Below are 13,238 nucleotides of genomic sequence, written 5' to 3'. Positions count from 1 at the left end.
AAATTCAGGTCCAATTTAGTACAGCTAGCGCCAAGTACAAATAGTGTATTAAGTATAATATACTCTCAATAAATATAGTCTCTCATCCAGAATTGTCCAAAAATGCAGACCTGAGAGTCTGTAGAGTTTGTGGGTTCACTGTGGTTTGCCATCCCTATAACAGGTGGGTCTAAAGAGGCCACTTAGCCCAAAACATAGCACTCATTTACTGATCCCCTGCACTGACACCAGTAACCATCTAATTGTAAAACTGAAGTCCCTCTGGCCATGAACTGAGTGTCTATCTTCTGTATCACTTAACTTGTCATCAGAAATTACCAAATTAAAATAAAGAGCAGGTAGTAGGGAATATTAGTAAAATGCACTGAATGACAGGACACACAATCCCATATTCGGAAAGGCTCACATCTCAGTACTGAAGATAGGAGAGAAAGACTGAAGGCTCTATTGTAATCATTGAGTCCTAGCAGGTCTAGTTTAATTGTATGCCTAGCTGGAGGAAAGTGGGTAAAGGTTCATGAATTTCCACAATGCCCAGTTATATAAAATTATTTAAGAAAGAATGTAAAGAAGAGACAAAAAGGCTGAATTAATTTTAGCAGAGAGGGTCTACTGATAACACAGTCGTGGGGTGGTAAGAGAAGGAGTAGGGTACCGGAAATGAATACACCAAAATTGGTGCTTTGGAAATTAGGCCTACATGGTGAACAAAATAGTAAGAGGATGACTATTCCACCCATCACTCCTTTTGGGGACCCTACAAAAGTGATTTAGGTGCAGCGGAAGGATTTCTTATTGTGACACATAGACCTTGGCAAAAAGTGGGGACACCTGACCGCTGCACCAACAACAAAATGGTGCTAGACTCTGGTGCAGCACAATACAACATAACTATCCTTCTTGCACTGTAAAGGTTTCCTTGCTCAGTCTCTGCAGTAGATAAATGCTTGGACTACACTTTAAACTCACTATGGGAGTACACTGTTGCACACTGGACTGAGTAACCATGATTATATCAGCTCCCTGTTTTACAGTGATTCCCTGTCCAAGGCAATTAACTTAGTTCATCCCTGCTGGTTTTGAAGACCCTTAAAAATGTGAGCCTTATTAGCGGATTTTTTAGAACTTATTTTAAAGCCCAACCCAGACCTGAATCTGAGCCAAGCACAGCCAACTTGAACATGACCCGAGTGTCGGGTTGTTTTCAGAACTGACCTGTCCCAAACCTGACACTTCCCTCCAAACCTTGGGGCTTGGCCTGATGGAGGCTACCCACTCCGCATGGCCCATGCCTGGGATCCTTCTTCAGCCACCATTGACCCTTGAGGTTGGTGCGTCATCAGCTTCTGTCTTGCTGTGCTGTGCATGCTGCCGAGTGAGAGGCACTGCAACTCACCAGCACATTCACTCCGTAACATATACTGAGTGCAGCGAGATGGTGGCAGTCAGCAGGAGTGGGGCATGCAACTACCGCCATGCCAATCCCATGGGCAAGAGGAGGTAATCAGAGATGACCCGATCCGCCTGAGTTCAGATCGGGTTATTTTCAGGTCCGACCCGACCCAACCCAATCCCAACACATGTAGTTGGATCCTGTCAGGTTCAGATAAGGTTGTAAAGCTCAAGGCTCTATACTCTGATACTTCAATCAGGAAAACTGAAGTTACTAATGGTTCCTGGGATCTCTTATTTGTATAGGGTAAAAAATGACCTTTCAAAATTTATACTTCAGTTGTATTTTGAGCACTGTGGGACTTCAGATACTCCCAGCAATTAACCTCTCTCCTTATCCCCAAACTATTTCTTTTGTATGTTTTATGTTGTATGTGAGTTAGTAAACAGCAATGTTGAATTTCCCCCTAGAGCTGGGACATGGCTGGAAATCATTTTAAAATACCCCCTGAGACCGCTGTAATTCAATATGCCTAATGGTCCTGGAATCTGTCTCAGAAGAGGAAGACATCTGTTATCTATGAACAATCAACAAAAATAAAGAAATACCCACCCAAACTAACTTTATCTAGTGAGAAATCGTTTGATCCATAAAAATACTGCGTGCATTTGTGTGTGAGTGTTTGTGTATCAATAACAGTTAGAAATTAGGCTGAGATTCCCAAAAGAACCTGAATCCCAGTGAAATTCAACAGGTGCTAGGCACCTAACTCTGTTAGGCATCTTTGAAAATTCCAGCTTTAAGCTTCTATTTGCAAGCTGGTCTGGGGGTAGCCTATGTGTATGATGCCTCTATTAAAGAGAATCACAGTGCAATAAGTCAATCATAGCAAAGAGACAGATTCAGATACCATTACTAAGCTGAATTGTACTGTACTGTACAAACAGCATCATTGAGGCGCTGCTCAGCCTGAGTAAGGAGATCAGAATCTGGCCCATCTGTGAACAGCCATTGCTTCCCTACATCAATATACATTAGACAGAAAAGTTTAAAATTGTATTTGCCACTTAGTGTAACAACACATAATGAAAACTCAGTTGTCACTGGATCAACAATTCCTGCATTGAAAACACAACCTCTGTTAGGCCTTTACATCTCTATTACAATTTGTTGCTATAAACAAAACAAGAGGACTGCAGCAAATATTGATCCTGAATATCTATTTCCAATAACTCACCAACTTCTCCATTACATTTAAGTTGGTCAATACAATACAGATAAAAGGGAACTATTCCTCAAACTGCTCCATAACATTAGTAAAAACTCCCATAGCACTGCCACAATAAAAGAGAAGCACAATGGGCTGATACTCAAGGAAACAGATGCTAGAGAAAACACAATATGGCAGCAAAAAGCTTTCCTCATGTTCAGAAGAAGTTCTAATTCTGTGACAATGTTCTATTTCATTGACAGGATTCCCATGCTTTCCCAAACTACCCAAACGGGGATTTGGCAGAAATCAAAGTGCTATCATGACAATGGGATAGTCAGAGAAGAAAGGGTTGTCAACGTACTCTTTTCAGACCCCAGCTTCTGTGCATTTTTGTTTTTAAATAAATACAGGACATTACTTTTATCTTTAGTGGTAAAATTGATAAGATCCTAAAATAAGAGAAGCGTAGCCTAGAGATCAGGGCCCATGGTTGGGAACCAAGAACTCTTTTTAAATTCTGATTTGGAGACGGGAGACTATATTGCTAGCATTATTGGCAAGAGATCCAAAAAGTTCAGCAGTCCAAGCCCCTAATGAGGTAACATCTTAGATACAGACAGAGAGTAAACTTAGTTGCTGGATCATGGACTTGACAATGAATATCCTACATAAGAAGTCTACAGTGATCAGACAGGCAGTTTTATGCCAAATCCACTAAAACATGCAGAAAGTCATCTCCTCCATAGGTTTAATCCCAGCTGTGACACTGATTCTCTGTGTGATCTTAAATGAGTAATTACTTAACCTCTCCATACTTTAATTTCCCATCTGCAAAACTCAAGGATGAGATGAGAATTAGTTAAATTGATTTGAAGATGAAAAACAGTATCCAAATGCTAAATAATATTTCTGTCCAATTCTTGCAGATTTTCTTATCCAGTTAGTAAAAGCTTCTATCTTCTCTTTCTCACCTTAAAGAGAAGTAATATGTTTTCATTGCCCTAGGGATATACAGCTTCAATGTTTACAACTTGTTCTAACAGTTTCCATTAAGAAAAAAATATGAGAAGTTAACATTTACCTGGAAATATTATCAGGGGAGCACGCAGATATGCTGGTCTCCATACTGTCAGAACTGTCTAAGCTTAATGTATCAAATGCATAGTCCTTGTAGCTATGATCAGGATAATGGAAACTATTCAGATACACGTTAGATTCAGATGCAGTTCTGCTGTAGAATTCAGGAGATTTCTGCCTTTGTTCTTCACATATGTGTTGATGATTATACCCTACAGAGTGCAATCAAAGAAAAGAAAAGTAAGCTTACCTAATTTTTAGAGCTAAAATTCTCTGAACTAAAAATTAAATGTTTGTAAATAGCTGCAGAAGCATTTTGAACACCATCTCAATCTAAAATTGCACTGTGACCAAAGTAGTAGTGTTCTAAAGAATTTAATAGAATAATCATAAACATACAGAAGATTTAAGAAAACTGGATTTGCTTGTGACTGACACCAAAGAATTCACTTTTATCACTTGTGGGATTAGTTTATTGGCTAAATTTCATCAACTCTCAAACAATTTTTTTTTAATATTTATTTTTTGTATGTGAATTACGGAAACAAAGGTGCAAAACCTAGGCCAAAAACTTAAAACTAAGGTGTGACAGATATTGCAACCCCACAAAGTACCTTTGGGGTCTATTGTATTAAATTTATGAATAGTTATATATGTACTACTCCATGGAAGACGGTTACCATAGCTCCTCCAAGAACCAAAAAGAGTGGTGAGTGAGAAGGTGGGCTGCTGAGGCTGTAAACAGCTCCAGAGAGGTACCAGCCTCTAGGGTGGTTTGCATATACTGATTCAAGCTGGGTTTTCCAGAGATTCAAACAAAGAAAGGGCTTGTGGCATTAAAAGTAGAGTTTAAACAGATTTGTGTCTTTCTTTTGATTCAGCAAATAGGCAGGAGGGGACAGAGGACACCTCCAACCCTTGCTGAAGGATTTGAAAGACTTTGGCCTACCAGGGCCCCAGAGGATTGATGGACAATTTCTGGTACATTCAATAAGCGGGTAGATCTGTGTATTGTTTTTATTATGGTGTCTCTGTAATGCTTTTATCATAGGAATAAATGTGCTTGCATAGAAAGAGCTGTGCAGTAACTTGTAACTGCTGGCAATATACAGTTCATAGCCACTGGTGCTGGCCATTAGGCAGATGGGCTTGCTGGGGTATCACCGGGTATGACAGGGGCTGTGAAGCCTTACAACTGCCAGTCAGAAGGGAGTGAGACATAGGTCCCCACCCAGACACTGGTGACAGATAGAGGCCTGAGAACTGACTTGGCATTCCTGGAGTGAACCACGGGGTTGGGTGGGGTGGGCTGAGGTGGGGTGGATTTAGGGTTGCCAATTTCGGTTGGATGTATTCCTGGAGGTTTCATCACAACATAATGTTTAATTAAAGATTAATCTTTAATTCCTGGAGACTTCAGGACAATCGTGGAGGGTTGGCAACCCTCGGGGCTATAAGCACAGTTACCCGGAAACTGTGACACAGAGTAGCTAAAGTTAGGAATCTAAATCACCACCTAATTAAAATGCCCTGATTTTCAGGTGTGCCAAATACCTGCAGCTCCCACTAAAGTCAAATTTTGTTTTGGCCTTAATGGCAACTGCAGATCAGGCCTTTAGTTTATATGCTGAAAATAAAGAGCATATCCTTTAACTAATCCTGATTCACGTTACTAAGGTATCTCCCTAAAACTTACTTGTACTACTTGAGATTCCCCTTACAAGACTGAAACAGAGACTTTTGTAACCCAATAGCCTCATGAAATACTTCTTTTTGTGTGAATGTTTTTTTTTTTGTTTTAAATACCACTACAAAATCACAAGTAGTTCCTGCTTCCTGTGAGCATCCGTCAAGCATGTACAGATGGTAAGCACGCAAATAAAAATCTTAGTTCTTGCCCCATGTAAGCAAACCATTTGTAATGCTTATTTAAAAAAAAAAAAAAAGTCAGGTTACATGATCATGATTGTGTAAATCACGTGGGTGGATTGGAATTACTCAGTTAAAGCATTTGCCTTCTTGGACGCAGACATTTAGTCTGTTTTAGTTTTAACCAAATAATTTTGAAAACTTTTGTAAATAAAGCTGCAGTATTTATACAGAGTGCAAGAGATCATGTTCATGCGATCTAGGGGCTTGTCTACATTATATGGCAATGCACTCTACAGGGGTGTGAATTCTAAAGTGCAGCAATGTGTTGCACACTAACTGGCCCATGGAGACCCAGCTGGCATGAACTAAAAGTACCCTACTGCACATTAAGATAACACTTCATTACTACATTTAACAGAAACTAGGGAACTTTAATGCATACCAGGAAGATCTTCACAGAGTAGTTAAGTGTGCAGCATGTTGGTGTGCTTTAGAATTCTAATGCACGTAGTCGCACCACATAGATAAACCTTTGATTCATAAGAAGGAGGTGTAAAGGAGGCTGCCGGTTCGGTGCATAAAGATATTCTATAAAATCCCTTTTAATGCTTGTATTAAAGTATTATATTGTCCACATTGGGTCACTGATCACATTCTGTTTGAAACAATGAAAGACCTGCTTGCACTTTGATTCTTAAATACTTCAGACTACATTGTGCATAAACCTGTGATAAAATATGAACATGCGTTAGACCAGGAGATGAACAGCACCAATTGGAAGATACTAAAAATTTCTCCTGAATCAAGAAACAATCTACTGATTCACATGTATTAATCCAGATAACAATTTTTCTGGGGATTTTGCCACATCATATTTTATACATTTTTTATTAGTCACCATTAATGACTTGAGAAATACGAATTGGGAATATTTTCCACAGTAATTTTTAGTAACAGGCCTTCTTCCTCTGGTATTGTACCCGCACGTGAGTTGGTTTGGTTCTAGGATTGTTTCTCTGGCATGACAGTTAGCAGAATTCCATGTTAGAGAGCAAACTATTGTCACTGGAGCTTCATCCAAAAAAAGCTACAGTATTCTCAAAAATGTATATGAATAGTGCATAGCTCATACCAAATCATAAATGGCATTACTTTATTAAGGAAAGCATGCAATCCACACATCTCCAAGACAACATTATTTCCCCATTCCAGTCAGCTACTGAATGTTTTCCTATATACAATTAAAGCTGATTTCCAAGATGCCAATAACATTGTACTGGTCATTCAAGAAGAGATTAAATTTCATTGGAAGTTCAACTGAACTAGTTAGTGGAGGAGAAAAATTCACACACACATACTTCAGCTTTGATGGATAATAATAAACACCATGTAACGCAGTTTCTATAACATGTTACAGATTTGTTTGTGTAGTTTGTTTTTAATAATTATTATGACAAATGATGATATTTCCAACATTTGATAAAATTACCTTTAATACTTGTACCTTTGGAATGATTAATTGCTCCTTTAAAAGGGTTTTCAATTATTCATTATGTAAAGAGAAGGAAACAGAAATTACTGAAAGGAGAAATATTATTCTAATGGGTATATTTTTAGAGAGTCCTAGTTTACTAATATAGATTACTAAAAAATACTTAATTTTACTTTAAATATTAAACATTTCCCATATTTCACTGGAAAAAATGAACCCTATTTTTTTATATCCTGAATATAAAACATACAGTGAAACATCTGAATCTTGATGATCGTGAAAGGAAAGGATTTTAAACTGTTCTTGTGAGAATACTTTCTGTCACCGATGGTTATCTTCCACCCTCTTCACACACAGAAAGAATGTAAGATTCATGAAGGGTACGAAAACTCACAAAATTATTTTAAAATGCCATACAGAAAAAAGGATAATTTACAACTATGAACACACATTGAAATAAGCAGAGTATCATTTCCTGTGAAGAGAAATTGCACTATTATAATAATTAAAAAAATATTGCTCCTTCAATTGAATTTATGCCAATATAACTCAATGACAAACTATATCTCTTTCTAAGTACAGTATGTAGGTCATGTGTTCAGCTGCAGAAAATATAATACCATGTTCCCCTTTTCTTTTTGTGCCTTAGGAGACAGGCAGTTTGCTTTAGTCCCAGTCCTAACATAGCTCAGCATCAGCTTTCCAATGGCACCAAAATACAACCCACCTATGTCCATTACAGCCCTTCACTGCTTATCATCCAGAATCTTTTTGTGAACAGATATACTCAAGGTATATCTCTCTCTCCCTCCCACCCTCCCAATATTGAAGTCAGGATGATAACCAAAGAGAATAAAATAGCCTCTGACAAGGGAATAATAAGGACCTCAAGCTTAGTATTTAATTATTTAACAAAAGAACAAGATTAAGGATTTTTTTTAAAGTAATAAGAACAAAACAAAATAATTTTAGTAACTGCATAGTTAAGTCAAAGAATGCATATGCAAGAACAAAACCAGCTCATTAAACACCAAGACCAACAGTTGTTATAGAGCCACAAGTCTAGTAACATTGAATAAGTGTGAGGTCACAGCTATTAACTCAAGCTGCTTTCAAAAGAGAGACTGTCAAGTATTTTTAATAACTGATCTTTTAAAAAACTCTCTTAGTTTCCTTTATCTTCTTAGAAGGTTAAAAATATCTCTTTTCCTATTTTTTGTTTGTATGTATGCAAACATCTCAGCTTCTGAACCCATTTTTGTATGGAGCATATGCCAAAATAGCACTGTTGGCTTTCCTTTCCTGTCATCAAACATCAATCAGCCCAGCTGTGTGAACATAGTTCTGTTATTTGTGCTCCCCTGGTTTGGTTCTGAGGCACAGAGCAAAAACATTAGGATAATGCACAGGCAGCGGCTCTGAAGGTATGAGAACTTTTTAGCTACCAGTGATAAGAGTTGTGAGTTTCTTTTGAAAAGTTATTTTTAAAAAAAGTGGGAATCTGTAGAAGGCTCTGCACTACATTTCAACAACTTGAAAATTTACACAGATTTTGGTCCTGAACTACTTGACAGTATCACTTTAATCAGTGACTTCAGCAAAACCCCTCAGGGATACACACACAGACAGATAAAAGGGTGTTCTCATACCTTTTTTGGATTTTCCTAAGTTTGATAAGAAGAAGAATAAAAAAAAATCATATTGTATCCATTAAAGAGGTTTTTTCATTTTTTTAATTAGTGCCCATTATTCTAAAGTAGAATAAGTCATGTCCCAAGATCTTGCTTAGTCATGTCCCAAGAGTGCTTAAACTACGTATAAATTGTATATACAACGTTCTGAGTGGCAAACTGACACAGTAGAAATTAGAGATGAAAAAGACCACCTTCATTATCTTGGCAGCTGGTGATGAGTGCTCTCTACACAGCATGTTTTCCAGCGCTTTGTCTTTTCTTGTTTTTTTTTAAACTCATGAGCGGTGCAGTTTCTACTACTTCCTTTAGGAGACCACTACATAGATTGGTTAGATTTAATTACTTGGACAAGTCTCACATTCCTACTTTAATGGCTCTTTAGTCATGCTACCCAATGTACACAGGCTAAACTGTACACATGCATGGAGTCCCACTGAATTTGCACAGACCCAAGTATTCACCTGAGCCCAATTTTTCCTCAGAACAACCACTTTCTCCTCCTCTTTAGATGGCTGAACTTTAAAATCACCTTTACTTGTAGACATCTTAGTTTAAACAGGATGTCTCATTTATCTAGTGGTAGCTCTTAAATCAATTCTATATATGCCAGAATTGTACTTACACCACAGTCCTTGAGAAATCCATCAAGAATGACAGCTAAGAAACAATTTTTCAGTTAATGGTTTATGCCAAAGATATTTAACATGTGACAAACTGCTCTTAACTCAGATAATTATTAGCTAAAATAGTATTAGGGTATGCCTACACTGACAGAGTTACAGCACCGGCAGTTACAGCGCTGCACAGAGAGCGCTGAAGAGAAACGGCTGTTGTGTGTTCACACTGTCAGCTGCCTGTGCAATAGCGTGTTCACATTTGCGGCACTTGCAGCTGTATTCGGAGCAGTGCACTCTGGGTAGCTATGCCACAGAGCACCTCTTTCTCTTCTGTCGCTAAGAGTTGCGGGAAGACGGAGTGGGGCGCGGGGCATCCTGGGTCCTGTCTCAGTGCCCCATGATGCATTGCTTCACATCCCATCAATCACTGTGCTCCCATCCGCATTTGGCACCATCTCTGAACAGTTTGTGTTCTGCGCGCTCTGCCTGTTTGGTCTGCAGCAGTGGATCCCGCACTGTTGACAAATATGCTGCTCGCTCTGACTAACACATCACAAGTGGCAGTGGAGTTATTCCTTAAACTTCAAAGGCAAGAGGAGTGCGACATTGATCTCGCCACGCGTAGTAGCTACGACATGAGATTGCTTGTGGCATTCACGGAGGTGCTGACTACAGTGGAACGCAGCTTTTGGGCTTCAGAAACAAGCACTGAGTGGTGAGATCACATTGTCATGCACGTCTGGGATGACGAGCAGTGGCTGCAGAACTTTCGGATGAGGAAAGCCACATTCATGGGACTGTGTGATGAGCTCGCCCCAGCCCTGCAGCACAAGGACATGAGAATGAGAGCTGCCCTGTCACTGGAGAAACGCATGGCGACTGCATTGTGGAAGCTGGCTACTCCAGACTGCTACTGATTGGTCACTAACCAGTTCTGAGTGGGGAAAGTCGACCATTGGACTTGTGTTAACGGAAGTCTGCAGGACCATTAGTCGCATCCTCCTCCAAAAGACCGTGGCTTTGGGCAATGTGTGTGAAATTGTGGATTGCTTTGCACAAATGGGCTTCCCTAACTGCAGAGGGGCGACAGATGGCATCGAATATTACAATTCTGGCACCAGACCACCTAGCCACCGAGTACACTAATCAGAAGGGGTATTTCTCAATGGTTGTCCAGGCATTTGTGGATCACCATGGTGTTTCACGACATTAACGCAGGCTGGTCCGGAAAGGTGCATGACGCACGCATCTTTCGGAACACTGGCCTACAGGGACTTTCTTCCCGGACCAGAAGATCACCGTAGGGGAAGTCGAAATGCCCATTGTGATCCTGGGAGACACTGCCTACTTCTTAATGCTGTGGCTTATGAAGCCATACACAGGGCATCTTGTTGAACCACTCCTTGCTGCTGTCAACAGGCTGAGCAAGTGCAGAATGACTGTTGAGTGTGCTTTTGGCCATTTAAAGGCTTGCTGGAGTTGCCTATATGGGCGGCTGGACCTGGCTGATGACAATATTCTTATGCTTATAGCCATGTGCTGGACGCTCCATAATATTTGTGAAGGGAAGGGTGAAAGCTTCACTCAGGGCTGGACAACTGAGGTTCAGTGCCTGGAGGCTGAATTTGAACAGCCAGAGACCAGGGCTATTAGAGGGACACAGCGTGGGGCCATAAGTATCAGGGATGCCTTGGGGCAGCAATTTGAAGCTGAAAGCCACTAATATTTGTTGCTATGCTCAGGAGTGCAGTGCTTGTAATGCTAGGAGGTGATTGTGATTGGTGCAGATGATGCACTATGAAGGTGTAAGAAAACTGCCTGTTACTTTGCAGGGCTCTGTTTGCTTTCAATTAATGGAATAAAGATTGCTTTCAAACCAACACAATTATTTTATTAAAAAACAACAACCAGAGGAGAGAGACAAACAAAAAAACACATCAGCACTGAGGGGCATGGGGGAAGGGAGGGTCCTAGGAGGAGGTGGGGGTCCCAGGATGGTTAAAGATTTGTGTATGTTCAGATAGCATATCCAACCTTCTCCTTTGGAGTACAGTGCAGCGGGTACTGTACTTCAGCAGGGCTAAACTGCAGAGGAACGGGTGTTGAGTGAAGTGGGTACTTGGAGTCCGCAGGGCTGGACTGTGACGGGGGAGGAGTGGAATGCAGCGGGTACAGACTGGAGCCAGCAGATTGAAAAGAGTGTGTTGGCGGTGTTTGGGGGGCACATAGGAAAGAGTTTTGCGACAGTGGTTTCAGGGGAGGGTGGGTGCAGTTTGCAGTGCTAGTAGCACCTGGAGTGTGTCTGCTTGGTGCTCCATAACGTTTAAGAGCCACTCCATGGCTTTGTTCTGGCATGACGTGTTCTCCTTTTGGTTCCTCTTTTCGCTGTCCTGCCACTCCTTCAGTTCTTGTTTTTTGGCCATGGAGTGCATCATGACATCACACAGAAAGTCCTCTTTAGTTCTTCATGGCTGCTTTCTAATTCTGCGCAGCTGTTCAGCCAGTGATAACAAAGAGGGAGGCTGGGTTCCAAGGTCATATCTATAAAGCCAAAATTTTACAGAAGCAGTATTATTTGCAACACACATACCACTGATTTAAAACACAGCCACTATTCACATACCTGTCCCTAACTGGCTGACCCCAGGCAAGCACACATGAGCCACAAGACCCCCAAAATGGTGAGTCACTGCAGGGGCAGGAGAAATCAGTGTTCCAGGACCCTACTGTACATTGGGCACGTGGCTCTTGGGGAGAGCCAGCATTGTAGGGGAAGCCTTATAATCATTACTGTCCCCACATTTTCCACAGGCACATTTTCCACACTATGAAAGATATTTCACTGCTGAGGGTGAGCAGGGAATCAAAGGAGGGTCTTCTCCAAGACTGTGGCGTCCGCCCTGGCCCCCCAGTGATGGCAGAGTGGCACGGGAAAGTTACCCTTAATGGGGCAAGAAACAAAGCAGCTCTGCCAAAGAACCTGTGTCAGCGGATTTCCCAGTATCTCCATGAGAGTTTCCTGGAGATCTCGGAGGGAGATTCCCGTGAAGTGAGGGAGTCAATCAACAGCCTGTTCCGCCGCTCAGACTAAGCATGCAGTGGGAGACAAGCCTGCTTTCTGCAACCCTCCTATCCCCAACAACTTGCTTCAGCGATTCCCAAAATCAGATCCACTTACCAGGGGCCTCCTCTCCTGTTTGCGCTTCGCCAATCTCCAATAGCTGTGATTGGCTAGGGTCATCCGGGGTAGAAAAAAGCTCCTGACTGCGTACATCTCTGGCCTCCGAGTCATCCTCTGCCTCTGGGTCTCCCCTCCCCCTCCACATCCTTGTCCAAGATTTCCTCCTCCTGGCTCGGTCCATTCTTGACTGGCACATGAGCCAACGAAGTAGCCACAGGGGCCTTCGCAGTGTAGGTGGGGTTGCCACCGAGTATCATGGCCAGCTCTTTGTAGAACAGGCAGCTGATGAGATCCAGCAGCTCGGCATTGTGCCAAGTGGGGGATTGTGCGTGAACCAGGGTTGGTCACCTGGAAAGATGCACTGAGACCACTACATGTGTCACTGAGCAAACAAGAAGGGGACTTTCAAAATTCCCAAGTAATTTAAGGGCTGGAGATGTTGGTCACTTGTGGGCAGGGCAGTAGAGTTCAAACCAATGACCAGAGAGGCGAGAATAGGTATTGTGGGACACCTCCTGGAGGCCAATCGCAGCACTGTAATTGACCAGGTTGTCTACACTGGCACCACGGTGCTGTACCCCGGTGCAGAAAGCTGTACAGCTCTTGTTGGGGTGGGTTTTTTTTTTTTACAGTTTCTGCGCACTAAGTGGCTTGGCAGTGTGTACACACCTAAGGAGTGACAACGCAGAAAGCTGCTTT

General features: G+C 41.5%; 1 protein-coding gene across 7 annotated transcripts in view; it reads right to left on the bottom strand.

Moving 5' to 3' along the window:
• The window catches only part of PHLDB2 (pleckstrin homology like domain family B member 2), a 104,509-nt gene that overhangs the window by 10,806 nt on the left and 80,465 nt on the right, over window positions 1-13,238 (bottom strand). For 4 of the 7 annotated variants that reach the window (XM_054045690.1, XM_054045682.1, XM_054045712.1 and 1 more), the window contains 2 exons: window positions 7,045-7,080; window positions 3,688-3,895 (listed from right to left, as the gene is read on the bottom strand). In XM_054045690.1, coding sequence (XP_053901665.1) covers window positions 3,688-3,895; window positions 7,045-7,080 — 244 coding nt within the window. The remainder of the gene's footprint in view (window positions 1-3,687; window positions 3,896-7,044; window positions 7,081-13,238) is intronic. The other 3 variants (XM_054045729.1, XM_054045703.1, XM_054045695.1) reach the window with 2 other exon arrangements.

The sequence above is a fragment of the Malaclemys terrapin genome, chromosome 1 (assembly GCF_027887155.1).
Source record: "Malaclemys terrapin pileata isolate rMalTer1 chromosome 1, rMalTer1.hap1, whole genome shotgun sequence".
Classification (NCBI taxonomy): Eukaryota; Metazoa; Chordata; order Testudines; family Emydidae; genus Malaclemys; species Malaclemys terrapin.
Note: the sequence above shows the minus strand (reverse complement) of the source record. Positions and strands in the feature narration are given on the sequence as shown.